At 42.4% G+C, this 27,009-nt stretch overlaps 1 protein-coding gene across 6 annotated transcripts in view; it reads left to right on the plus strand.

Annotated features, from left to right (window-relative positions):
• The first annotated feature begins 1,094 nt into the window (after positions 1–1,094).
• Positions 1,095–27,009, plus strand: part of DDHD2 (DDHD domain containing 2) — a 42,267-nt gene continuing 16,352 nt past the window's right edge. For 3 of the 6 annotated variants that reach the window (XM_054561443.2, XM_054561445.2, XM_054561446.2), the window contains exons 1-16: positions 1,097–1,341; positions 2,452–2,696; positions 3,868–4,058; positions 7,211–7,300; positions 7,759–7,879; positions 9,949–10,038; positions 11,928–12,063; positions 15,403–15,611; positions 15,889–15,956; positions 17,363–17,485; positions 19,348–19,443; positions 21,577–21,693; positions 21,797–21,952; positions 22,391–22,493; positions 22,624–22,794; positions 23,223–23,385. In XM_054561443.2, coding sequence (XP_054417418.1) covers positions 1,286–1,341; positions 2,452–2,696; positions 3,868–4,058; positions 7,211–7,300; positions 7,759–7,879; positions 9,949–10,038; positions 11,928–12,063; positions 15,403–15,611; positions 15,889–15,956; positions 17,363–17,485; positions 19,348–19,443; positions 21,577–21,693; positions 21,797–21,952; positions 22,391–22,493; positions 22,624–22,794; positions 23,223–23,385 — 2,135 coding nt within the window. In that variant the 5' untranslated portion in view covers positions 1,097–1,285. Of the gene's footprint in view, positions 1,342–2,451; positions 2,697–3,867; positions 4,059–7,210; positions 7,301–7,758; positions 7,880–9,948; positions 10,039–11,927; positions 12,064–15,402; positions 15,612–15,888; positions 15,957–17,362; positions 17,486–19,347; positions 19,444–21,576; positions 21,694–21,796; positions 21,953–22,390; positions 22,494–22,623; positions 22,795–23,222; positions 23,386–27,009 lie in introns of those variants that run through there. The other 3 variants (XM_054561442.2, XM_054561447.2, XM_024251010.3) reach the window with 3 other exon arrangements.

The following is a 27,009-nucleotide window of genomic DNA, read 5'->3' on the forward strand; positions in this document are numbered from 1 at the left end:
AATTTCTCTCTTTTTTTCTTTTTTTGAGATGGAGTCTCCCTCTATTGCCCAGGCTGGAGTGCAGTGGCTGCGATCTTGGCTCACTGCAACCCCCGCCTCCCGGGTTCAAGTGATCCTCCCACCTCAGCCTCCCAAGCAGCTGGAATTACAGGCGCGAGCCACCACCCCCGGCTAATTTTTATATTTTTAGTAGAGATGGCGTTTCACCATGTTGGCCAGGCTGGTCTTGAACTCCTGGCCTCCCAAAGTGTTGGGATTACAGGCGTGAGCCACTGCGTCCAGCCCCTTTCAACTTTTCACCTCAGTTACGTCTTCCTGTTTGGACAGCAGTATCTCATCTCCAACCTCCCTGGCATCTTTTAAATCCTGTTAAGGTTGCCTCTACAAAAAAAAAAAAATATTAATTTTATTGTTTGTTTAGAGACTACTGTCGCAGTGTTACCCAGGCTGGAGTGCACTGGCGCCATCTGGGCTCATGCAGCTGGCACCAATGGACTGGGGCGCTCCTTCAGCCTCAGCCTCCTGAGTAGCTCAGACCCAGCCGCCAACACCACGCCCGACACCTCTACATTTTTTAGGTATACCTTTTTAGTAACCTCTAAATCATAATAAATGCACGGAGGAGGGGCCAAAGCCTTTTTTCCTGGCAAATGCCAGTGACACCCGTTCTCAGCACCCAGAAACAGAGGCCAGGAGCGGGGCGGCTGTGGCTGCGCCCTCCGCCCTACTCCGCTGATCCTGGGGCCGCGCAGTCCCTGCGTCCGGTGGTCACCGCGCCGCCCCTGGCGCACTAGTAGGGTTTGCAGCGTATCCCGAGGATCAGTCCGACTTTCCCGCCCCATACGTGAGGGGCCGTCTCGAAGCCTCTTCCGCCACGGACACTCGAAACTGATCTCGAAGCCCCTTCCGTCACGGATACTAGAAACTGATCTCGAAGCCCCTTCCGCCACGGACACTCGAAACTCTCCCCCGCAGTTAGACCTCAGCCGCCAGCAGCCCGCCGCCCGGCGCCGCAGCTCCCTGCCCGCAGGAGGAGCCACGTCTCGCGCGACTCTCTCCACCTCTCGCGACACTTGCCGCCCGTGCCCTGAGGCCCTGCGCGCCCCACCCGCGGTCGCGCGCCGCGCTCCCCGCCGCCTCACCTTTTCGCCCGGCATCCGGGCCCGCTACTCGCCCACTGGGAGCGCCGTGGCGCCTGGTGTTCGGCGCGAGCCCGGCGGGGCTGCAGGTTCCGCCCTGCTCCGCTTCGCCCCGCCCGGGCTGGGGTAAAGGCCGCGGCCGGGCCATGCAGTGTCCTCCTCAGGGAGGGCAGGAGAGCCTGAGGAGTGGCGGGGCCGCCAGGTGAGACCGCGTCGGGCGGGCGGCTGGACCGAGGGAGGCCGGGCTGGGTGCAGGTGGGCGGTGCAGCGCTGCGGGGCCGGGATGCGGGGCGGGGGAACCTCGGCCCCCGGGAAGCCCCGAGCCTGGGGGAACCCTGGGCACCCTGTGAACCCTGTGAACCCTGTGGTCTGCACTGGGTCCCTGCTGCTGTCGCGGGGCTGCGGGCGGACGACCTGAGCCCGAGCTCCGAGGGCCCGGAGCGGGACGCCAGGGCCTAGGGTCGCGGGGGGCCAGGGGCGGGCCAGGGTGGCTGAGGTAAGTCTGTGTGGGGAAAACGACAATGGAGCCGAAAGCCGGCGTCTGCCGTCCCGCCGGGCCCGCGCGAGATGCCCTCCTGCCCCCCGCCCTTACGGGGCAGCTTAGAAGTGTCCTTCTGGTGCCTGCGGCGCTGATCGTTGCCGAATGGAAAGAGTGTTGGAGAGGTAGAAACAGCTGGTCAGAGCCTCCTCTGCGGGAGGAGGCTTTTGAGGTCGCTTGTTACCTTTCATCTGAGATTCTGGCTATGGGAGTGGGCGTGCGTGTGCGCACCGTGGCCCCAGGCGAGATTTCGTCTTTTCCCAATTTGTACCACCACCCATTAAGGGACTTCAAGGATCCATCAAAAATGATTGGTTCCTAAGCGAATAGTTTTATTTTTTGTATTTTAAGATTCCATTAGTTGTGTAATGGTAGGGGCCTGGAGCCCAAAACCTTGGCGTTACTAGGACAGGGCGTGACCCAGCTGACTTGGAGTAAATTTTCTGCCTTTAACTACATTTAGATTGGAAATTAGGGTAAAATGTTTTTGTTGCAATCTAGTTTCGAGCATGTGGTCCTGTGATTCTGGGTTTGTTTTATAACTTATGGACTGAGTAAAATTACCCAGTTTTCTGAGAGAATTGGGAACTCTGCGCAGTGGTTGATCTAGAAGTATTTTATTTAAAGCTTCCACCCATCCAGCTGCTAATTTATGTTATTTCTCTTTTAAATTATGTAGATTTTGTTGTTGCAGAAATGGCTCCGTAAAATGATTAGTTTTGTGCGTGTGTATGTGTGCGAACAGTTACACAGTTAAGATAATTTTCCTGATAGTTTTCTTTTGTCTTTAGAGAGCGAAATGTCATCAGTGCAGTCACAACAGGAGCAGTTGTCCCAGTCAGATCCATCTCCGTCACCAAACTCATGTAGTTCCTTTGAGCTAATAGACATGGATGCTGGCAGCTTGTATGAACCAGTTTCTCCCCATTGGTTTTATTGTAAGATAATAGATTCTAAGGAGACATGGATTCCTTTCAACTCTGAGGATTCACAGCAGCTGGAAGAGGCGTATAGCTCTGGTAGGTGAAAATTATGACTTGGAATAGACAAAGACTTTCCCCTCTTCAAACTATAATATAATGGTCCTTATAGTGAGTGCTATGAAAACCAAATTTTAGATTTTTCCAGTTAAATAATTTCTTACAGCATTTTATATAGAATTTCTGCACTAATACCTAGCCAATCAATAATATTCAAGAATTTGGTCCGTATTTTGAAAACAGTATCTATTATTATTTCTGCATAGTTGGAGGCCTTAGAGTTGGGGGCCTAATTATATTGTCTAGGCTGGTCTTGAACTCCTAGGTTCAAGCAGTCTTTCTGTCTGGGCCTCCCAAAGTGCTGGGATTACAGGCGTGTTACACCCTGCCCAGCCCCCCAGTAATATCTTTAATGTTCTCGCTTATGTTTTACTTTGTTTTATAAAGAATGTGTAAGGCTGGGCACAGTGGCTCACACCTGTAATCCCAGCACTTTGGGAGGCCAAGGCGGGCAGATCACTTGAGGTCTGAGTTTGAGATTAGCCTGGCCAGCATGGTGAAACCCCTTCTCTACTAAAAATACAAAAATTAGCTGGGCGGCGGGGTATGTGCCTGTAGTCTTAGCTACCTGGGAGGCTGAGGCAGGAGAATTGCTCAAACCCGGGAGGCGGAGGTTGCAGTGAGCCAAGATTGTGCCACTGGACTCCAGCCTGGGTGATAGAGTGAGACTTGTCTCAAAAAAAAAAAAAAAGAAAAGAAAAAAGTATGTATAGAGTGGGGTGTCACGGTGCAGAAGAATGAACTCTCTAACTTGTCACTTGTCTTTTCTTCTTTTATAAAACAAGAATGATTCTATTTATACTGAATCATCATGATGGTTATTAATTTACCTTATGGTTCCTCAAGCAAATTCAGAAAAATCACATTATGTAATTTTTTTAAGGGGCACTCCTATCTTTCCTCAGAAAAAGAACAAAACTATTTGGGTAGTATTTTTTTCATGTTTCATTAAAATCAGGAATGGTTTTGACGGTTCGTAAAGTAGGTAGTGAAAAAGATATGAATTAAATTCCATTTTGTTTGGTGTTTAGCCAAGTAGGAACTTTTCATTCATGTGTTTCATAACATTATTAGAGTATAACTCAGAATTGTATGTTGGGAGATTTATTTTGAAATATATACTTCTTTTCCCCTTTTCAATCCTTGAAAGGAAAAGATTGTAATGGGAGAGTTGTTCCTACTGATGGGGGCAGATATGATGTTCATTTGGGGGAGAGGATGCGGTATGCTGTATACTGGGATGAACTAGCATCGGAAGTGAGACGATGTACGTGGTTTTACAAGGGGGACAAAGACAATAAGTATGTTCCCTACTCGGAGAGCTTCAGCCAAGTTTTAGAGGTATTCTTTTGACTCTTTTTTTACTTATTCTTTCCTTCTCTTATTTAATAATCTTTTCTTTCTTTTGTAATTTATTTTGTGAAATTTCCAGAAAGACTTTGGTTCTGTCTGCATCACATTATAAAATATAATAAAGCATTTCTATTTACAAGCAAGTTTCAGGATAAAGTAGTCTTATTTTCAGACTTTTTTGTTTTGAGACGGAGTCTCGCTCTGTTGCCCAGGCTGGAGTGCAGTGGTGCAATCTTGGCTCACTGCAACCTCCACCTCCCCAGTTCAAGTGATTCTCATGCCTGAGCCTCCCAGGTAGCTGGGATTACAGGTGGCCGCCACCATGCCTGCCTAATTTTTTTTAAGGGGCACTGCTATCTTTCCTCAGAAAAAGAACAAAACTGTTTGGGTAGTATTTTTTTCATGTTTCATTAAAATCAGGAATGGTTTTGACGGTTTGTAAAGTAGGTAGTGAAAAAGATATGAATTAGATTCCATTTTGTTTGGTGTTTAGCCAAGTAGGAACTGTTCATTCTTGTGTATCATAACATTATTTAGAGTATAACTCAGAATTGTATGTTGGGAGATTTATTTTGAAATATGTACTTCTTTTCCCCTTTTCAATCCTTGAAAGGAAAAGATTGTAATGGGAGAGTTGTTCCTACTGATTTTTATTAGAGATGGGGTTTCACCATATTGTCTAGGCTGGTCTCGAACAACTGACCTCAAATGATCTGCTGGCCTCGGCCTCCCAAAGTGCTGGGATTACAGGTGTGAGCTACTGTGCTTGGCCTTTTTCAGATTTTAAAATATGATGGAAATGGTTGTGGTGTTTTAAGGTGTAAAAAAAGAAAAAAATACTCTGGGCCTGGTGGCTCACGCCTGTAATCCCAGCAGTTTGGGGGGCTGAGGCGGGCGGATCACCTGAGGTTGGGAGTTTGAGACCAACATGAGAACATGGAGACCAACATGGAGAAACCTTGTCTCTACTAAAAATACAAAATTAGCTGGGCATGGTGGTGCACACCTGTAATCCCAGCTACTTGGGAGGCTGAAGCAAGAGAATTGCTTGAACCCGGGAGGCGGACGTTGTGGTGAGCGGAGGTCGCACCATTGAACTACAGCCTGGGCAACAAGAGCAAAACTCCATCTCAAAAAAAAAAAAATACTGGTGGGCATAGTGGCTCTCACCTGTAATCCCAGCACATTGTGAGGCCAAGGCAGGAGGATGACTTGAGCCCAGGAATTTGAGAACAGCCTGGGCAACAAAGCTTAACCCCGCCACTACAAAAAAAAGTACACGCACACACACACACACAAATGCAAACTGTATTATGCTATGGTCACAGGATTGATCTTTTTTAGCTTTTATTTTTCTTGCTCTGAAAACTGAAATTTTTCTTTAAATTGGAGTAGAGCATTAGTATTTGTTTTTTTTTGAAACAAGAGTCTCACTGTGTCCCCCAGGCTGGAGTGCAGTGGGACGATCTTGGCTCGTTGCAAGCTCCGCCTCCTGGGTTCTTGCCATTCTCCTGTCTCAGCCTCCCAAGTAGCTGGGACTACAGGCGCCCGCCACCACGCCCAGCTAATTTTTTGTATTTTTAGTAGAGATGGGGTTTCACTGTGTTAGCCAGGATGGTCTCAAGCTCCTGCCCTCGTGATCCGCCCGCCTCGGCCTCCCAAAGTGCTGGGATTACAGGCGTGAGCCACCGCGCCCAGCCTTTTTCTTGTTTTTTTGTTTGTTTGTTTGCTTTTTTTTGTTTTTGTTTTTGTTTTTGAGACAGAGTCTCACTCTGTTGCCCAGGCTGGAGTCCAGTGGTGCGATCTTGGCTCACTGCAACCTCTGCATCCTGGGTTCAAGCACTTTTCCTGCCTCACCCTCTTAAGTAGCTGGGATTACAGGCGCGCCCCACCACACTGGCTAATTTTTTTTTTTGAGACAGAGTTCCACTCTTGTTGCCCAGGCTGTAGTGCAGTGGCGTGATCTCAGCTCACCTCAACCTCTGCCTCCCGGGTTCAAACGATTCTCCTGCCTCAGCCTCCTGAGTAGCTGGGATTACAGGCATGTGCCACAATGCCTGGATAATTTTGTATTTTTAGTAGAGACGGGATTTCTCCATGTTGGTCAGGCTGGTCTCGAACTCCCGACCTCAAGTGATCCACCCGCCTTGGCCTCCCAAAGTGCTGGGATTACAGGCGTGAGCCACTGTGCCCGGCCCACACCAGCTAATTTTTGTATTTTTAGTAAAAATGGGGTTTTGCCATGTTGGCCACGCTGGTCTCGAATGCCAGACCTCAGGTGATCTTCCTGCCTTGGCCTCCCAAAGTGTTGGGATTACAGGCATGAGCCACCATGCCCGGTCTAGAACATTAATATTAATATACTAAAATGTGAACACTAATTATCTAGCGTAGATGATGGAATTAGGAGTGTTTTTTTTCCTCCTTTGTCCTGGTGCTACTATCTGTTGTAATTTCAAAATAATTTAAAAATAGGCTGGGTGCTGTGGCTCATGCTTGTAATCCCAGCACTTTGGGAGGCCGAGGCGGGCGGATCACCTGAGGTCAGGAGTTTGAGACCAGCCTAGCCATTATGGCCAAACCCCATGTCTACTAAAAATACAAAAGTTAGCTGGGTGTGGTGGCGGGTGCCTGTAATCCCAGCTACTTGGGAGACTGAGGCAAGAGAATTGCTTGAACCCCGGGGGGCGGAGGTTGCAGTGAGCCGAGATCGTGCCACTGCAACCCAGCCTGGGTGACAGAGTAAGACAAACAAAACAAAACAAAAAACAACAACAACAAAAAGATTTAAAAATAAATTTGATAAATTGGAGTAGGATATTCTTATTGAAACTCATTAATACATAGTATTCTTGTGAATAAGTTCAGTTTTAATAGGAAAGCTACTAGAGAACGCTAATGAAATGTGTTTTCTTTTTTTGTAACTATGGCTATGTTGTAACAATTTTATTTTGATTTTTAAAAAAGGAGTCTCTTGATTTAATCAGGGCTTTGGGGTCATAGGGGGATTAGTCACTGTCACAGTCATAATAATGCATTTATTTAGGGAAAACTTTAATTTTCTTTGTCTTCTTCAAAAACAGCTGCCGGAACACCTCAAATTAAGGGATGTTCATCTAAAAAATGTGTTTTCTTTTAAGGAAACTTACATGCTTGCTGTAACTTTGGATGAATGGAAAAAGAAACTGGAATCTCCCAACAGAGAAATTATTATTTTACACAATCCAAAGGTAAAACAAAGCATTTCTCTTGTTGGGATAAAAAGTTAATTGCACTATTAGGGAGAACTCAATTGGTTTCTTTTGCTAAGCACTCTGTGTAGGATAACCTTTGTCAAATTTTATATTGAATTCACAATTATGAAACTTAAAAACTTGTAGCCACTACTGTTATTTACCCAACTCAGCTTATACAAAATAATTTTCTTATGGAAAATTATGCCACTGTAGAATAAGAAAATCACTGACATTATGTGAGCATGTCTTCCATGTAGAAAGGGACTATTGACAGATTTGTTAGCCTAATATATTTTCACGGTTCTCATTTCAAGCCATACGAGTTGTATATCAAAACTCCAGTTCAGATTTGACTGTGTGGTTTGAGAGACATGATTCTACACTTAAATTGCATTGTATAGAGATGATTGTATTGCAGAATATTTTTATTGCTCTGATCTGTTCTGTTTAAGCTTATGGTGCATTACCAGCCAGTTGCAGGGTCTGATGATTGGGGTTCAACACCCACAGAGCAGGGTCGACCAAGAACTGTGAAGAGAGGAGTTGAGAACATCTCTGTTGACATTCATTGTGGTAATGTTAATCATTTATTTTTCTTACCTTCTGATGTATTTGTTTACTCCTTAAATTGTGACCTTTTTCTGTGGATTTAGATTACCTCAAGGCTTAAAAATCATCTTTAATCATATGGGTTTATTCCAAGTTGAGATTAGCATCACTTTGTCTACTAAGAATCTTAATAGATATAAAAATATCTTTTAAAACATATGGTACAATGGGTAAAATTTGGCAATACTGTCCAGGAAGTCACTAAGTACAGATGAACTGATTTAGTCCTAATTCCAAGAAGTGTGATTCCACCTACTTGACTAGAAATTTATTCCTGGTAATAACTCCTTGTCCTTGAAGATTTTCAACTAAGGAAACCTATTTTTCAGTAGGACCTGATTATGCACTGCTATCTAGGTAGGGTCACTTACGGTTTTATAATATATTTAATTGGATTATAATATTCCTTTTTTCTTGTCTCTTGGACAAAATCGTAGCTTTACTGTAATTTAAAAAGATGAGTTTAAAATTTCAGGCTTTGAAAACATACCAGACATTGATAAAAATGAAATATTAGATAAAAGTATTTTATCAGTGTTCAGTTGCCTGGATTCAATAACTGTATTATGGTTATGTAAGATAATATACTTAGGAAATATACATTATGGTATTAAAGGGTTAAAGAGGTATGGTGCATGCAACCTGATGATGTATGTAGCCTGCTTTCTAATGATTCAGAAAAATAAATGTGTGTATGTGTACACACACAGAGAATCATAAAGCAAATGTAATTGTTAAAAAGTTGAATCTCTGTAAAAAGTATGTGGGAGTGTCTGTACTATGCTTTCTAGTTTTCTGTACATTTCTAGTTATTTAAAAATAAAAAGTTTTAAAAACCTAGCTGGGCATGGTAGCTCATGCCTGTAATCCCAGCACTTGGGGAGGCCAAGGTGGAAGGATCACTTGAGCCCAGGAGTTCGAGACCAGCCTGGGCAATATGGCGAAACCCCGTCTCTACAAAAAATACAAAAATTAACTGGGCATGGTAGCACACATCTGTAGTCTCAGCCACTTTGGAGGCTGAGGCAGGAGGATCACTCGAGCCCAGAAGGTTGAGGCTGGAATGCGTGTTTATCATGCCACTGCACTCCAGCCTAGGTGACAGAGTAAGACTTTGTCTCAAAAAAAAAAAAAAAAAAAAGTTTTTAAAACCTGAAAAAAGGCCAAGTGTGTTGGCTCACGGCTGTAATCCCAGCACTTTGGGAGCCCGAGGCGGGCGGGTCAGGAGGTGGAGACCATCCTGGCTAACACGGTGAAACACCCTGTCTCTACTAAAAATACAAAAAATTAGCCAGGTGTGGTGGCGTACGCGTGTAGTCCCAACTACTCGGGAGGCTGAGGCAGGAGAATCGCTTAAACCCGGGAGGCAGAGGTTGCAGTGAGCCGAGATCATGCCACTGCACTCCAGCCTGGGTGACAGAGCGAGACTCAGTCACAAACAAAAAAAAAAACCTAATTAAAAAAAAAAAAAGTGTTTTTTTTTTTTGTTTTTTTTTTTGAGACAGAGTCTCGCTCTGTCACCCAGGCTGGAGTGCAGTGGCGTGATCTCGGCTCACTGCAACCTCTGCCACCTCCAGGGTTCAAGTGATTCTTCTGCCTCAGCCTCTCCAGTAGCTGGGATTACAGGCATGCGCCACCACACCCGGCTAATTTTGTATTTTTAGTAGAGATGAAGTTTCACCGTGTTGGTCAGGCTGGTCTCGAACTGCTGACCTTGTGATCTGCTTTCCTTGGCCTCCCAAAGTGCTGGGATTACAGGCATGAGCCACCGTGCCCAGCCGAGTTTTCTTTTTCAGAGATCAGAAAAAAAAAGAAAAAAATCCTGAAAAAAATTTTACAGACTTATTTCAAGATAAATTAGAAACCAAGTAAAATCAATGTATTTTTGCTAGGTACTTAAAGGACTATTTTATATCTTTTAAATTATCTGTTCATCTTTTAACTTGCTTATATTTATAACCTTTTCATGATGGATGACATTAGAATACATGACTAATTATACAGAATAATTTTCTTTTTAATTTCATTTATAGGAGAACCTTTACAAATAGATCACTTGGTTTTTGTAGTCCATGGGATTGGACCAGCTTGTGATCTCCGCTTTCGAAGCATTGTACAGTGTGGTAGGTTTGCAAAGCATGTGAGAGAATATTAATCAGTGCTCTTGTGAGCTGAGATAAAGCCTTGTCTTTGGTCTATTGTCTTAGCTGCATAAGAAGATTTGGAGAGTTAAAGACAGGTGGCAAGGTAGTAAAGCGTCTCAGCTTAGACCTGAAGTGCTAGGAAATTCCTGAGGCTAATAGTTTATACTCTTAACTATTGTAATAGTCTCGAATGAACAAGCAGTTAATCCCTATAAAATTGTGTTTTATGATGTGATGGTCTTATTTCTAACTATTTCAAATTTACAGGGAACCATAAAGATGATAGAGTTTAATGAATAACAGAAGCATTCAATCGTTTTTGTAATTCATACTGTGAAACCTTTGATATTGTAATTGGAGGATTTAAGTCATTAGTATAACTAGATTTTGAAAGGTGTCCTCTAGGCCGGGTGCGGTGGCTCACGCCTGTAATCCCAGCACTTTGGGAGGCCAAGGCAGGTGGATCATGAGGTCACGAGTTCAAGATCAGCCTGGCCAAGATTGTGAAACCCTGTCTCTACTAAAAATACAAAAATTAGCCGGGCGCAGTGGCAGGCGCCTGTAATCCCAGCTACTCGGGAGGCTGAGGCAAGAGAATCACTTAAACTCGGAGGGCAGAGGTTGCAGTGAGCTGAGATCGGGCCACTGCACTCCAGCCTGGGCAACAGAGTGAGACCTCAAAAAAAAAAAAAAAAAAGAAATGTGTCCTCTAAAACCTGATAGTATTCAAAGTTTAATTGTTCCAATTAGGGTGTCTTATTCTAACTGGCTAATGGTTCTAAACATAAACTAGAATTGTATTGTGGAAGGTTGAGACTGATGTGATATGAATTTCAAACAACAGTGTATTTTTTTTTCTTTAAAGTATTGGGTGGTGCTTGTTTATAAGAACCAGAAAGTTAGGGTAGGAATTCCACTGCAAGACTGTTGTTGTATTGTCATGTGATTAAAAAAAAAAATGGAAACAGTTCCCATGATGCCGACGTTTTGAAGTTTAGCTTTCTTTTTTTTTCCTTTTCCTTTTTTTTTGTTTTTAAATATATTATTTTTTTTCCTGAGACAGAGTTTTGCTCTGTTGCCCAGGCTGGAGTGTAGTGGCATAAACTCTGCTCACTGCAACCTCTGCCTCCCAGGTTCAAGTGATTATCCTGCCCTCAGCCTCCTGAGTAGCTGGGATTACAGGCTCACACCACCATGCCTGGCTAATTTTTGTATTTTTAGTAGATGGGGTTTTGCCATGTTCGCCAGGCTGGTCTCGAACTCCTGTCCTCATATGATCCACCTGCCTTGGCCCCCCAAAGTGCTGGGATTACAGGCGTGAGCCACTGCCCCTGGCCTGAAGTTAGCCTTCTTTTGATGAAGTATTTTGTATGGTAAAAGCAAGTTGTTAGGCCAGGCACGGTGGCTCACACCTGTAATCCCAGCACTTTGGGAGGCCAAGGCAGGCAGATCACCTAAAGTCAGGAGTTTAAGACCAGCCTGGCCAACAGGGCAAAACTCCGTCTCTACTGAAAATACAAAAATTAGCTGGGCTTGGTGGTATGTGCCTGTAATCCCAGATCCTCAAGAGGCTGAGGCAGGAGAATTGCTTAAACCAGTGAGGTGGAGGCTGCAGTGAGGTGCGATCTCGCCACTGCACTCCAGCTTGGGTTACAGAGCAGTACTCCATCTCAAAAAAAAAAAATTATTAAAGAAATATCTTTTCCTATATGCATTCATAATTTTTCCTGAATACCACTTTATTTTTGACGGAAGTCAGTATGTGTTCTGTGCAAATGTAGTTAGAGTATAATTACATGATTTGTTGCATCCAAATTCTACAGATTTGTTACTTCATTGTTGATGCATAAGTTAATTTTCTTTTCCAGTTAATGATTTTCGCAGTGTTTCCTTGAACTTGCTACAGACACATTTTAAGAAAGCCCAAGAAAATCAGCAGATTGGGAGGGTCGAATTTCTTCCAGTCAACTGGCACAGTCCTTTGCATTCTACTGGTGTGGATGTGTGAGTAATACTTAATACCTTCGAGTTGTTAGCTGTGATTATATTTTCTGATCATTGCTGTGCTTGGGGACATTTTTATGCTATAGCTGACTGAATATTTAAAATTTCTTAGAGATATGCTGTTAAATGCTGATCAGTCACTTGGTTTAATTAGCCCTGGTTAGGAGTAGAGAGCTGTGTGTATCTTCAGTACGTTTTACTGGCTCACTAGTATTTACTATTACAGCTTCATTGTATCTTTAGCATTAAAGCCAAATATTGCTGTCTTCCCATAGTATATAACTATTTCCATCTTCAGATGTCAAAAGCTAGCCATACCCCAATATGTACAAAGTATTTTGTTGTTCCTTTTGTTATTATATTTAAATAATATTTGTCCAAATTTAGAAAAAAGGGAGGATTTCTCAAACATTAAACTATTAGCATTTATAACTTGAGGTATAATTGGTACAGTGACTTTTAAGTGATGGCTTTCTTAAGGTATAAGACCATTAGTTTTGTTTGTAAATTTATGGTAATGACAGAGAATGTTGCTTAAGTTGAGGATATCTAGGATATCTAGCTATGGGGCTCTCCAGCAAGTAGTGTGTTTCTAATGTAGTTCTAGAATAGAACCAGGAGATGCAGGAAGTAGTCAGCATTGTTTCCATGCTGGTCAGAAATGGCTTTTCTGATTCTGTGTCTCAGTTCTCAGTACCCTGTGATTTGGGTATATTCCATTTGCCAAACACTGTGGTGGGGTCTGGATTCTTCAATATTTGAGCAGATGCTAAGAGGTTACTAAGGGCACATAGCCCTTATAAATTGCAGAAGTGGTTGAATATTTGAGGAATCTTTCTGGGAATTTTAAGAAACCTTTAACTGGATGTTAGATTTTGTCAGCGTGGTCTTCCTCTGCCAGATATGAATTCTGTTTGCTTTTGGCACCTGGCACTCATACCTTTTTCTGCTTTTAGAAATTGTGCATTGAGAGAGGGAGCTGATCTCTTTATCGTTTGACATGTAATCAAAAAACCTTACTGCTGAGAATTCCAGGAAAAGCCTTTTACATTTTTTGTTTTGTCTTTTTAGAAAACTTTTTTTATTAGAGATAATTTTGTTCACAGAAGTAGTATATATGATGAATCCTTGTGTACTGATTACCCAGCCCTAACAAGCCTCAACACATGGCTGGTTCTGCCTCATCCGTATCTTCATACCCTATCTAATGCCCCTTCATCACCATATGATTTTTATCTTAGACATCCTGTAATTTCATCTGTAAATGTTTCAGTTTGTATCTTTTTTTTTTGGTTGGAGTGCAGTGGTATGATCACAGCTCACTGCAGCCTGGACCTCCTCAGGCTCAGGTGATCCTCTTGCCCCAGCCTCCCAAGTACTGCTGGGACTACAGACATGTGGCACCACTCGCAGCTGATTTTTTTTTTCTTTTTTTTTTTTTTTGAGATGGAGTTTCGCTCTTGTCCAGGCTGGAGTGCAGTGGCGTGATCTCAGCTTACCGCAACCTCCGCCTTCCGGGTTCAAGCAGTTTCCAGTCTCGGCCTCCCGAGTAGCTGGGATTACAGGCATGCGCCACCATGCCTGGCTAATTTGTATTTTTGGTAGAGACAGGGTTTCTCCACGTTGGTCAGGCTGGTCTTGAACTCTTGACCTCAGGTGATCCGCCTGTCTCGGCCTCCCCAAGTGCTGGGATTACAGGCGTGAGCCACCGTGCCTGGCCCAATCCAGCTGATTTTTCTGTTTTTTGTAGAGTTGGGCTTTTACCATGTTGGCCAAGCTGGTTTTGAACTCCTGGGCTCAAGCAATCTGTCTGCTTTGGCCTCCTAAAGTGCTAGGATTACAGGTGTGAGCCACAGTGCCTGGCCTGAACAGTATATTTTATTTTTTATTTTATTTTTGAGATGGAGTGTCACTCTGTCACCCAGGCTGGAGTGCAGTGGCACGGTCTCGGCTCACTGCAACCTCTGCCTCCTGGGTTCCAACAATTCTCCTGCCTCAGCCTCCCAGGTGGCTGGGACTACAGTCATGCGCCACAATGCCCAGCTAATTTTTGTATTTCTTAGTAGAGACAGGGTTTCACCATATTGGCCAGGCTGGACTCCTGACCTCATGATCTGCCCGCCTCAGCCTCCCAAAGTGCTGGTATTACAGGTGTGAGCCACTGCGCCGGCCTGAACAGTATTTTTTTGGTTTGTTTTTTTTGAGACAGAGTCTTGCACTGTTGCCTGGGCTGGAGTGCAATGGCACGATTTCGGCTCACTGCAACTTCCGCCTCCTGGGTTCATGTGATTCTCCTGCCTCAGCCTCCCAAGTAGCCGGGATAAAGGTGCACATCACCACACCCGGCTAATTTTTTGTATTTTTAGTAGAGATGGGGTTTCACTCTATTGGACAGACTGGTCTCGAACTTTGGACCTCGTGATCTGCCTGCCTCAGCCTCCCAAAGTGCTGGGATTACAGGCGTGAGCCACCGTGCCTGGCCCTGAACAGTATATTTTAAAGGACTTAAAAAATGTATAACCATAACACTGTTATCACACTTAAAAATTTCTTAATATCATTAAATACCTAGTCAGTGTTCAAATTTCCAGTTGTCTATTATATTTTTATATACATATTTTATACACATTATATAATTATATACATTAATTTTTATATACATATTTATATAATTACAAACACATGTTTTAAACTGGGATCCAAATAAAGTCCATACATTGCAATTAGTTGATATGTCTTTTATTATAAGTCTCTCTTGGGCTGGGCATGGTGGCTCATGCTTGTAATCCCAGCACTTTGGGAGGCCGAGGCAGGTGGATCATCTGAGGTCAGGAGTTTGAGACCAGCCTGGTTAACATGACAAAACCTTGTCACTACTAAAAATACAAAAATTAGCTGGGCATGGTGGCACATGCCTGCAATTCCAGCTGTTTGGGAGGCTGAGGCAGGAGAATCGCTTGAACCTGGGAGGCAGAGGTTACAAGTGAGCTGAGATCGTGCCACTGCCCTCCAGCCTGGACAATGGAGCGAGACTCCGTCTCAAAAAAAAAAGTCTCTTTAATTTAATTTCTTGATTACCACTTACCTCTCTGTCTACATCTGTTGTTTTCTTGCAGTTTGTGTATGGAAGAAGTGGGTTTGACTTGTAGGGTTTTTTATACTCTGAATTTTGCTTATCACATCCCTCTGGCTTTATTACACATGTTCCTTTGTCCTCTGTTTTTTCCTATAAATCGACAATTGTTTGTTATAAAATGTTTAAGCTTGAAGGCTTAAAATTGGAAGTGGCTATTAAGTGTATTTAGGTTTCCTGCTTAAATTATTTTTCCTTTTTTTCAGAGATCTGCAGCGAATAACCCTGCCCAGCATTAACCGCCTCAGGCACTTCACCAATGACACAATTCTGGATGTCTTCTTCTACAATAGTCCCACCTACTGTCAGACTATTGTGGACACAGTTGCTTCTGAAATGAACCGAATATACACACTTTTTCTGCAGAGGAACCCTGATTTCAAAGGGGGTGTATCCATTGCTGGTCATAGTTTAGGTAACAAAATGAGTTCTGTGTGACCAGAGAAGACTAGCACATTTTAAAGACACCTGTTAGCACAATGTCTTGTATCCGTATGAAATTCAGAGGTCTAGAAGTGGTCTGTGATCAAGAAATTTGGAAGGGGTTGGAAGGGTGGCGGTAAATTGGAAAGAAAGACTCCTTGCTATGTAGATTTGGTTACATATGTAATTGGCTTATGCCTTTTTTGTATAACAGACAGCCATTTAGTGCTAATGCTTAGAAATTGTCCCTTCTTCTATTTTACTTATAGGTTCGCTTATATTGTTTGATATCCTAACAAATCAGAAAGATTCTTTGGGGGATATTGACAGTGAAAAGGTAATTTAGATGTTCAGCTAGGTTTTCTTGTAGTTTTCCTTAGTAAGGATTTATAGATTTTAGACTTATTTTTTGTTTTTAGCTGAGTTTAGTTTCATGTCATGACATTAAGTTTACACTTATTTTCATTTTAACAGACTTTTAATTATCTCTGTCATTCTTGGATGATAGAAGCAAGATAGTAATTGTAATATAACAAATAATAATTGTTATATTCTAAACCATAGGTATCTTATTTTCTTTTGTGAATATGCACCGCTGGCCGGGCGCAGTGGCTCATGCCTGTAATCTCAGCACGTTGAGAGGCTGAGACTGGTGGATCACCTTAGGTCAGGAGTTCAAGACCAGCTTGGCCAACATGGTGAAACCCCATCTATACTAAAAATACAAAAATTAGCTGGGCATGGTGGTGTGTGCCTGTAATCCCAGCTACTTGGGAGGCTGAGGCAAGAGAATCGCTTGAACCTGGGAGGTGGAGGTTGCAGTGAGCTGAGATCGTGCCACTGCACTCCAGCCTGGGTGACAGAGTGAGACTGCGTCTCAAAAATATGCACTGCTGATCTGTTAATAGAGTTATAGAATCATTGAGCTAAATGAAGTTTGCATATGAACAAATGAATGAATTGGCTACAAGTTGATATGATTTATAGAAACTCCGTTCGAAAGTATTGGGGACTTGATGTTTAAACATTATTTTAGTAAAAATTCCTATAACCATGTATCATCTGTAGGATTGATTTGGTACCTATTTCTCCTGTTGGACCATGAGTTCCTCCAGAGCAGAGCTTTTGTCTTAGACTGTTTTATTTCTATTTCTTTTTTTTTTGTTTTTTGTTTTTTGAGACAGTCTCTTGCTCTGTCACCTAGGCTGGAATGCAGTGGCACGATCTCGGCTTACTGCAACCTCTGCCTCCAGGGTTCAAATGATTCTCCTGCCTCAGCCTCCTCAGTAGCTGGGATTACAGGCGCACGCCACAGTACCCGGCTAATTTTTGTATCTTTAGTAGAGACAGGGTGTTGGTCAGACTGGTCTTGAACTCCTGACCTTGTGATCCGCCCACCTTGGCCTCCCAAAGTGCTGGGATTACAGGTGTGAGCCACCACGCCCAGCCTAGACTGTTGTATTTCTTAAGCACTGTTTTCCTAATTTCTTAAGCACTGAGCTCCCTTAAAATTCAGCAAATGTTTGTTAATGATGATGAATATTTTACTCATTTCTTTAAAAACATATTTTCAATTGAAGTTGCAAAACCTTGGAACCTCTTAATTTATATCTTGCATAAATGACAATTTGTTAAAGTTAAGATACATTGCTGTGGAAATCTATGTATTTCTTTACTGCAAAATAGTATTAATAAAGGAAACAATGAATTTCAAGAATATGAGCTTTATAATTTAATTTTTAGGATTCGCTAAATATTGTAATGGATCAAGGAGATACACCTACACTAGAGGAAGATTTGAAGAAACTTCAGCTCTCTGAATTCTTTGATATCTTTGAGAAGGAGAAAGTAGATAAGGAAGCTCTGGTAAAAATAATCTTTTAAAACTTTATGCCAAGCCATTTTCAGTATTTTTATTGTTTATTGTGTTTACTGAGAGCCTACCCTTTAGACACTTTTTAGTCATAAATACTTGATCATTAATGTTCCTTAGCATTATTTATTTACTTTTTATCATATTAAGTGACCTTTGCTTTGTGGAATTTCAAAGTTCAGATGGCCATATTGATTATTCATAGAGCAATGGAGCAGACTAACCAGTACGGCTTATAGACAACATGAGTGCAAGAACAAACAAATAAATAAGCATTAGCTATTCCAACTCTAATTTTCTGTTGTACTTTCAAGAGCTCTACTGTTATTTGCAAGTAGCTGGGATTACAGGTGCCTGCCACCACGCCTGGCTAATTTTTATATTTTTAGTAGAGATGGGGTTTCACCGTATTGGCCAAGCTGGTCTCTTGGCCAGGCTGGTCTGGAATTCCTGACCCTGTGATCCACCCACCTTGGCCTCCCAAAGTGCTGGGATTAGATGTGAGAGCCACCGCGCCCAGGCAGCTTGTTTATTTGTTTTTTTTTTTTCCGTTTTTGTTGTGCCTTTTTCTGGTTTGTGATACATTCACTCATTTAACAGATATTTAGAAAATGCTTACTATACCAAGTACTGGATAGATTGGTGAATAAGACATATGATCCCTGACCTCATAGTGTTTATAGTTTACTGGGGAAGACACATGTTAAATAATCACACACATCATGGCAATTACAATAAGAAGTAAGTAGGAAAAGTACACCGTGTTGTAAGAATTAGCCTGGTCTCAATAAGGTGCAGGAAGGCTTCCCTAATCAAATGAGTGACGGCTGGGTGTGGTGGCTCACGCCTGTAATCCCAGCACTTTGGGAGGCCGAGGTGGGCAGATCACGAGGTCAGGAGTTCGAGACCAACCTAGTCAACATGGTGAAACCCTGTCTCTACTAAAAATAACAAAAATTAGCTGGGTGTGGTGGCGCGGGCCTGTAATCCCAGCTACTTGGGAGGCTGAGGCAGGAGAATCGCTTGAACCCAGGAGGTGGAGGTTGCAGTGAGCAGAGATCACGCCACTGCACTCCAGCCTGGGCGACAGAGTCTTCTCCATCTCAAAAAAAAAAAAAAAGATGAGTGACACTTGAGATCTTGATTGTTATTCTGTTCCATACTTGTGTGTTTGCTGTGTGTTCTCAGTGCTTGTGTTCATCAGCAGGAGTATAATCCTTCTCAGGCATGTGACATCTAAGTCAGTATAGAAATCAAGGAAGATTTTTTTTTTTTTGAGACGGAGTCTCGCTCTGTCATCCAGGCTGGAGTGCAGTGGTGCGATCTCGGCTCACTGCAAGCTCTGCCTCCCAGGTTCACGCCATTCTCCTGCCTCAGCCTCCTGAGTAGCTGGGAATACAGGCGCCCGCCACCGCGCCCGGCTAATTTTTTTTGTATTTTTAGTAGAGACGGGGTTTCACCGTGGTCTTGATCTCCTGACGTCGTGATCCACCTGTCTCGGCCTCCCAAAGTGCTGGGATTACAGGCATGAGCCACCGCGCCCGGCCAGAAATCAAGGAAGATTTTTATGTCCGGAAGTCCTTAGATACCCAACTTCTCTGGGCTTTTTTTTTTTTTTAACAATAACAATGTTGTCTATATTATTGTAACATTGATATTATAAGTATTGATATTTTCTATTCTTTTTTAGGCTGTTTCATGCATAAAACAGGTCCTTTTTTCTGGAAGTTATTATATGATGTTTTACTACTAGAGAGACAGGCAGCAACAGAGTGCCTAGGCCTTATTCCTCTTACGGGACAGGATTGATTTTATTTTGTCTAGAAATAAGAAAGACTTGATTTTCTATGCCTAGGCTTTATGTACAGACCAAGATCTTCAGGAAATGGGAATTCCTTTAGGACCAAGAAAGAAGATATTAAACTATTTCAGCACCAGAAAAAACTCAATGGTATGTGCCTAATACAGCTTTTTGGCCTAAACAATTCTTTGATGTCCATAGTGTGTCCTTGTGCTTTGTGGGATGTTTACTCTGGGGAGCCAAGCGGTTTTTTGGTAATTGATCTTTGGCTCTTTTTTTTTTTGAGATGGAGTCTCGCTCTGTCACTCAGGCTGGAGTGCAGTGGTGCGATCCCAGCTCATTGCAAACTCCGCCTCCCGGGTTCAAGCGATTCTCCTGCCTCAGCCTCCCGAGTAGCTGGGACTACAGGCGCCCACCACCATGCCCGGCTAATTTTTGTATTTTTAATAGAGACGGGGTTTCACCATATTGGCCAGGCTGGTCTCAAACTCCTGACCTTGTGATCTGCCTGCTTTGGCCTCCCAAAGAGCTGGGATTACAGGTGTGAGCCACCCGCCTGGCTGATCTTTGGCTCTCTTTCTAGAAATTAAACACATTTTCTTTTTTACATCCTTTTTTTTTTTTTTTTTTCCTGGAAATGAAATCTCGCTCTGTTGCCCGGGGTGGAATACAGTGGGTGATCTTGGCTCACTGCAACCTCCACCTCCCAGGTTCAAGTGATTCTCCTGCTTCATCCTCTTGAGTAGCTGGGATTCCAGGTGCGCACCACCATGCCCAGCTAACTTTTTGTATTTTTAGTAGAGATGGGGTTTCACTATGTTGGCCAGGCTGGTCTTGAACTCCTGACCTCAGGTGACCCACGTGCCTCAGCCTCGCAAAATGCTGCACCACTCCTGGCCCTTCTTTTTTTACATCCTTAAAAGTGTTATTAGCTTCAAAAGTCTTCTCTCCTCTGGAATTCTCCTACCATTTATTTATTTATTTTTTTGCTTTTTTCTTTTCATGAGAGTTTTACCAATATCTACTTCACATCACATACCATAAAATTCACCCTTTTAAAGTTTACAATTTAATGGTTTTTAGTATATTCATAGAGTTATGTAACCATTACCACTATCCAATTTCAGCACATTTCCATTGTCCTTTAGGGAAATTCCCATACCCATTTGCTGTCACTCCCCATTGCTCCCTGCCCCCAGCCTCTGTCAACCACTAATCTACTTTCTGTTTCTACAGATTTGCTTATTTTGGACATTCCATATAGGTGGAACGTCCTTTTGAGCCATGTGTCTGACTTCTTTCACTTAGCTTAATGTTCTGAAGGTTTACCTGTGTTAACAGTACCTCCACATTCAGTTTTTCTGGTCACTGAATTTCTCTCCATATCTTATTAATTAGTTCTTTTCTTTCTTTTTTTTCTTCTTTTTGAGTCGGAGTCTCGCTCTGTTGCCCAGGCTGGAGTGCAGTTGCATGATCTTGGCTCAGTTGCAACCTCCGCCTCCTGGGTTCAAGTAATTCTCCTGCTTCAGCTTCCTGAGTAGCTGGGATTACAGGCACGCGACACCACACCCAGCTAATTTTTGTATTTTTAGTATGGGGTTTCACCATGTTGGCCAGGCTGGTCTTGAGCTCCTGACCTCAAGTTATCCGCCCACCTCAACCTCCCAAAGTGCTGGGATTACAGGCATGAGCCACCATGCCCGGCCAGTAGTTAGTTCTTTTCCAACTTTTTAGCAGGTGGCTCAGTTCTTTTTAAAGACTCAGTTCTTGGCCCAGCCCATCGACATCCTACTTCCCTTGATTACAGAGGCACAGCACTTCATAGAACTCTAGCAATCCTCAGCATTATCTTCCCACAGTGCCCTGCTATTGTTTTCTCTTATGATTGTTGCCTAAAGTTTCAATGCTGCTGAAATGGCTATGTACAACTTTCATCATTTTAGAGCATGTAAGAATGTCAATTAACAATTTAAGGCAATAATTTAATCTTGTTTTCTGAGGAAATCTTCCTAGAATTTTTGGCTGCCATTTCAGAACTTTCCCAAGGGTCCTTTCAAACCAGTAGAAAACTATATAATCCTTTGGCTATACTTTTACTATATAGTAGCTCCCCATATATCTATATATATATTTTTAGTAGAGACTATGTTGCCCAGGTTGGACTTGAACTCTTGGGCTTAAACAATCCTACCTACCTACCTACCTCAGGGTCCTGAGTAGCTGGGACTACAGGTGCATGCCGCCATGCCCAGCTTCTCCACATAACTATTTTTTATTCTTTAGGGTATTAAGAGACCAACCCCACAGCCTGCTTCAGGGGCAAACATCCCCAAAGAATCTGAGTTCTGCAGTAGCAGTAATACTAGAAATGGTGACTATCTGGATGTTGGCATTGGGCAGGTAACTAATTCTCTTTGATCATTTTACTGCCTGCTATTTGCGTGGTAGAAACAGATGTAACTTTTGTTATTAATGAGAGATGCTTTTATTTTCCTCCTTTGAGGTGTCTGTGAAATACCCCCGGCTCATCTATAAACCGGAAATATTCTTTGCCTTTGGATCTCCCATTGGAATGTTCCTTACTGTCCGAGGACTAAAAAGAATTGATCCCAACTACAGATTTCCAACGTGCAAAGGTTTCTTCAATATTTATCACCCTGTAAGCATTGTACAGCTATTGTGGTTTTACCTAAATATCAGGGCTTATTGTTAAAGAACATAGGATTTTCTGTTGTGTTGACTTTTTTTTTCCTATTCCATTCTCTGGCAATGAGACAACTTATAATCGTATTGATTTGGAAGTGATGGAGCAGAACTGTACATTTTTAAAAATGAACTTATGATTATTCTTGCTTAAGATATATAGTTCTGGTTGTACATGGTGACTAATGCCTGTCATCCCAGCACTTTGGGAGGTCAAGGCAGGAGGATTGCTTGAGCCTAGGAGTTGAAGGCTACAGTGAGCCATGATTGCACCACTGCACTCCAGCCTGGGTGACAGAGCGAGACCTCATCTCAAAAAAAAAAAAAAAAAAGTTATATAGTTTCCAGACTGTGCTCAGCAGAGGTAAATGTAGCTCTTGTTTTTCCTATGTAGTTTGATCCTGTGGCCTATAGGATTGAACCAATGGTGGTCCCAGGAGTGGAATTTGAGCCAATGCTGATCCCACATCATAAAGGCAGGAAGCGGATGCACTTAGGTAAGTCTGAGCATAGAACTTGATAATTCTAGACCTTTTGGCCAGTGCAAAGGGCATCATTCACTCTGTTCAGCTATGTTGGACCCTAAGCTCTTTGTAAATCATTTAATGTTCTTTATTTATGTTTCAGAACTGAGAGAGGGCTTGACCAGGATGAGTATGGACCTTAAGAACAACTTGCTAGGTTCGCTGCGGATGGCCTGGAAGTCTTTTACCAGAGCACCATACCCTGCCTTACAAGCTTCAGAAACAGCAGAAGAAACTGAAGCAGAACCTGAATCAACTTCAGAGAAGCCTAGTGGTCAGTGACACTGTACACATTGACCAGCTGCCAGATAAGAGGGATGCCATGGTGTGGCGTTTTTCATAGTTAATTTAATTTAATTTCACATTTAATTTCATGGTTAATATTGCATTCTTTTGCTTTAGTTTCCAACTTCTAAAGAGCTCTATTCCTGCTTGCATTTAGTATAAACCCAAGGCAAATGACCTAGCTATCAATGGTATAGGTAATGAGATGTGTTGCGCAAAAGTAAAAAAGGGGATTGGACAAAATTACTGTGACCTGAGAAGGAGCTTGAAGGAGATAGAGAGGAGGAAGATGGGAGAGAGCTCTCTGAACAGAGAGTAGCTCATTCTGTGGTAAACTTGGAGTGTGAGGAGAAGTTAACAGGATAACCCTGAAGGCCAAAAGGTTTTAGATTCTTATTATGGTTCTTCCATATCCAGATGTTAACACAGAAGAGACCTCTGTGGCAGTTAAAGAAGAAGTCCTGCCTATCAATGTGGGGATGCTGAATGGAGGCCAACGCATTGACTATGTGCTACAGGAGAAGCCTATTGAAAGTTTTAATGAGTATTTATTTGCTTTACAAAGCCATCTATGCTACTGGTAAATGTTGTTTATTTTTGTCTGTTTTGTTTGTTTACCTGTTTCATAGATATTTGATAGATGTAGAAAAAGGAGGATAGGCCAGGTGCGTTGGCTCAGGCTTATAATCTCAGCACTTTGGGAGGCCAAGGTGGGAGGATTGCTTGAGTTCAGGAGTTTGAGACCGGCCTGGGAAACATAGCAAGACCTCATCTCTACAAAAACTAAATTACCTGGGCGTGGTGGTATGTGCTTATAGTCCCAGCTACTTCGGAGGCTGAGGCAGGAGACTTGCTTGAGCCCAGGATTTTGAGACCACAGTGAGCCATGATCACACCACTGCACTCTAGCCTGGGTGACAGAGCAAGACCCTGTCTCAAAAAAAAAAAAAAAAAAAAAGACCTGTGTACCTTTGGAATTAAAATGACTTCTCATTTAGACAGCACAAGCACAATCATGTCATTTCAAGAATCTGGTTTAAGCACACTGTTATTTTATTTTGCAGCTGGGTAGAACATGGATGAGGCTAATGATGCCAACAACCATAAGTTCAATTATCTTGGTGTTAAAAATGTGTCTTTTGGCCATTTAGGTGCACATGAATGAACTGGAACAAATAATATTATTGTTGCTGGAAGTCTTATAGCAAACCCATTTGAAAGCATTTATGGTAGCTGTGACAGAATTAATTATTATTATTTTATCATTATTTGAGACAGGGTCTTGCTGTGTCACCCAGGCTGGAGTGCAGTGGCATGCTCATGGTTCACTAAAGCCTTGACCTCCTGGACTCAAGTGATCCTCCCACCTCAGTCTCCCTAATAAGTAGGGTGACCGTTGTGCACCACCATGCCCAGCTAATTTTTGTAGAGACAGCGTTTCACCGTGTTGCCCAGGCTGGCCTCAAACTTCAAGCAATCAATCCGCCTCCGCCTCCCAAAGTGCTGGAATTACAGGCATGAGCCACCACGCCTGGGCACAATTATTATTAAATATAATTGGTTACCTGATGGATTGTAGAATGGATTAATGATGCTTATTGAAATTCAGGCCGGGTATGGTGGCTCATGCTTATAATCCCAGCACTTTGGGAGGCCGAGGAAGGAGGATTGCTTGAGGCCAGGAGTTGAAGGCTGCAGTGAGCCATGATGGTGCCACTGCACCCTAGCCTGAGTGACACAGCGAGACCATGTCTGAAAAAAAAAAAATAGTATAAAATAATACTAATTAATCCCTGAAGAAGTTGACATAAAACTAAAGCAAGGAAAATAAGATGAGTCAGAGATAAGTGTTTTAAAAATGAAAGCTCAGACCAGCATGGCCAACATGGTGAAATCCCGTCTCTACCAAAAATACAATTAGCCAGGTGTGGTGGTGCATGCCTGTAGTTCCAGCTACTAGGGAGGCTGAGACAGGAGAATTGCCTGAACCTGGGAGGCAGAGGTTGCAGTGAGCGAGATCACGCCACTGCACTCCAGCCTGGGTGACAGAGCGAGACTCCATCTCAAAAAAAAAAAAAAGCAAGCTCAAAGGTCCTAAGAAGAATTTTTCCCTTGAATTCTGATGAGGAATTATCATCTGATGCAATCACTATCGTTTGTATCTAATATATACAGTAGAGGCCATGACATAAAATCAAAGTGCAGTTCATTAAAAGCAATCTTGTAAGGGGCTAAAATAATGCTAAGAAATTGATCTCTGGTGATCTGGCTTGATAGAAAAGAAGAGTTCTTTTAATATTTCTGTGTGGGCAGTACATTCATATGGTTTGAAATTCAAAGAAAGAAAAATAATGAAAAGCCTCTTTTTTATTTTGTTCCTTGCAACTAGTTTCTTCCCCATATACAACTAATGTAAAATGTCTTCCAGCCATCTATTTTATGCCTCCATAATAAATATATGTATGTGAATATATTCTTTCCCTTATTTTAAAAATATAAATAGTATATTAAAGGCAATGTTCTGTGCCTTGTTTTTCCTACTAGTATATCTTGGCATTTTTAAACCTATTATATGTAGTTTCCTAATTTTTTTTAGCTGCATAGTCTTCCATTATCTAAATACACCGTAATTTATTTAAGCCGTCCTCTACTCATGGACTTTCAGGTTTCCTTTTCTTTTGCACACACCTTGTTCATGTCATTTCACCTACTCATGAGTATATCTGTAATGTAAAATACTTCGAATTGAAATCAATGGCATAAAGGGTATATACATTTGTAAAATTTGATAAATATTGACAAATAAGAGGTTGTACCTTTTTATACTCCCAGCAATAATGTATGAAAGTGTGTGTTTCTCCACAGCTTTTCCAACAGTTTTAATATTTTTAAATCTTTGCCAATTTGTTGGGTGAAAATGTACAATATACTGTACATATTAAAAGAATACACATTTGATGACTTTTGACATGTATACACCTGTGAAGCCATCACTACAATCAACTTAACTTATTCATCACTCTCAAAAGTTTCCTTGTGCCTTTTGTAATCCCTCCCTTCTTTTCTCTTCCCCACTCCTCCTGATTTCCAGGGAGCCACTGATCTGTTCTGTCACTGTAGATTAGTTTGCTTATGACTTGTATTTGGAATCCTACAGTATATACTTTTGTTGTTTGGCGTTTAGCTTTTTTTTTTTTTGAGACAGTCTTGTTCTGTCACCCAGGCTGGAGTGCAGTGACACAATCATGGCTCACTGTTGCCTAGATCTCTGGGCTCAAGGGATCCTCTTAGGCTCAAGGGATCCTCCCATCTCAGCCTCCCAAGAAGCTGGGACTGCAGGCATGTGCCACTGGGCCTAATTTTTTTTTAAATTTATTTTCGTAGAGATGGGGTCTCACTATGTTGCCCCTGCTGGTGTCAAACTCCTGGCCTCAAGCAGTCCTCTTGCTTTGGTCCCCCAAGCTGTTGGGATTATAGACGTGATCGATGTTGTGTGTATCAATAGTATATCCTTTTTATTGCTGAGTAGTATTCCATTATATGGATATATCAGTTTATCCATTCACCTGTTGATGGATATTTGGATAGTTTCCAGTTTTTGGCTATTAACAAAGCTGCTAGGAACATTCATGTATAAGACTTTACATGGACATATTCTTGGGTAAATAGGAATAGAATGGGTGGATACTATATGGAAGTGTATCTTTAAAAGAAACTGCCAAACTGTTTTGCCACCAGCAGTTTACATCTCCATCAGCAGTGTTTGAGAGTTTCAGTTGCTCCACATCAACATTTTTTTTTATTTTTTATTTTTATTTTTGTGAGAGAGTCTCACTCTATCACCCAGGCTGGAGTGCAGTGGTGCGATTATAGCTCACTGCAGCCTTGACCTTGGACTCAAGCCATCATCCCATCTCAGCCTCCTGAGCAGCTGGGAGTAGCTAGGACCACAGGTGTGTACCACCATGCCCAGCTAATTTTTCAAATTTTTTTGTGGAAATGGGTTTTGCCATGTTGCCCAGGCTGGTCTTGAACTCCTGGGCTCCAGTGATCCTCCCACTTGGCTTCCCAAAGTGCTGAGATTACATGTGTAAGCCACCATATCTGGCCAACAAGTTTTTTTGTGTGTGTTTTTTTTTTTTTGAGAAGGAGTCTCACTCTGTCGCCCAGGCTGGAGTGCTGTGGCACGATCTTGGCTCACTGC

The sequence above is a fragment of the Pongo abelii genome, chromosome 7 (genome assembly GCF_028885655.2).
Source record: "Pongo abelii isolate AG06213 chromosome 7, NHGRI_mPonAbe1-v2.0_pri, whole genome shotgun sequence".
Classification (NCBI taxonomy): Eukaryota; Metazoa; Chordata; class Mammalia; order Primates; family Hominidae; genus Pongo; species Pongo abelii.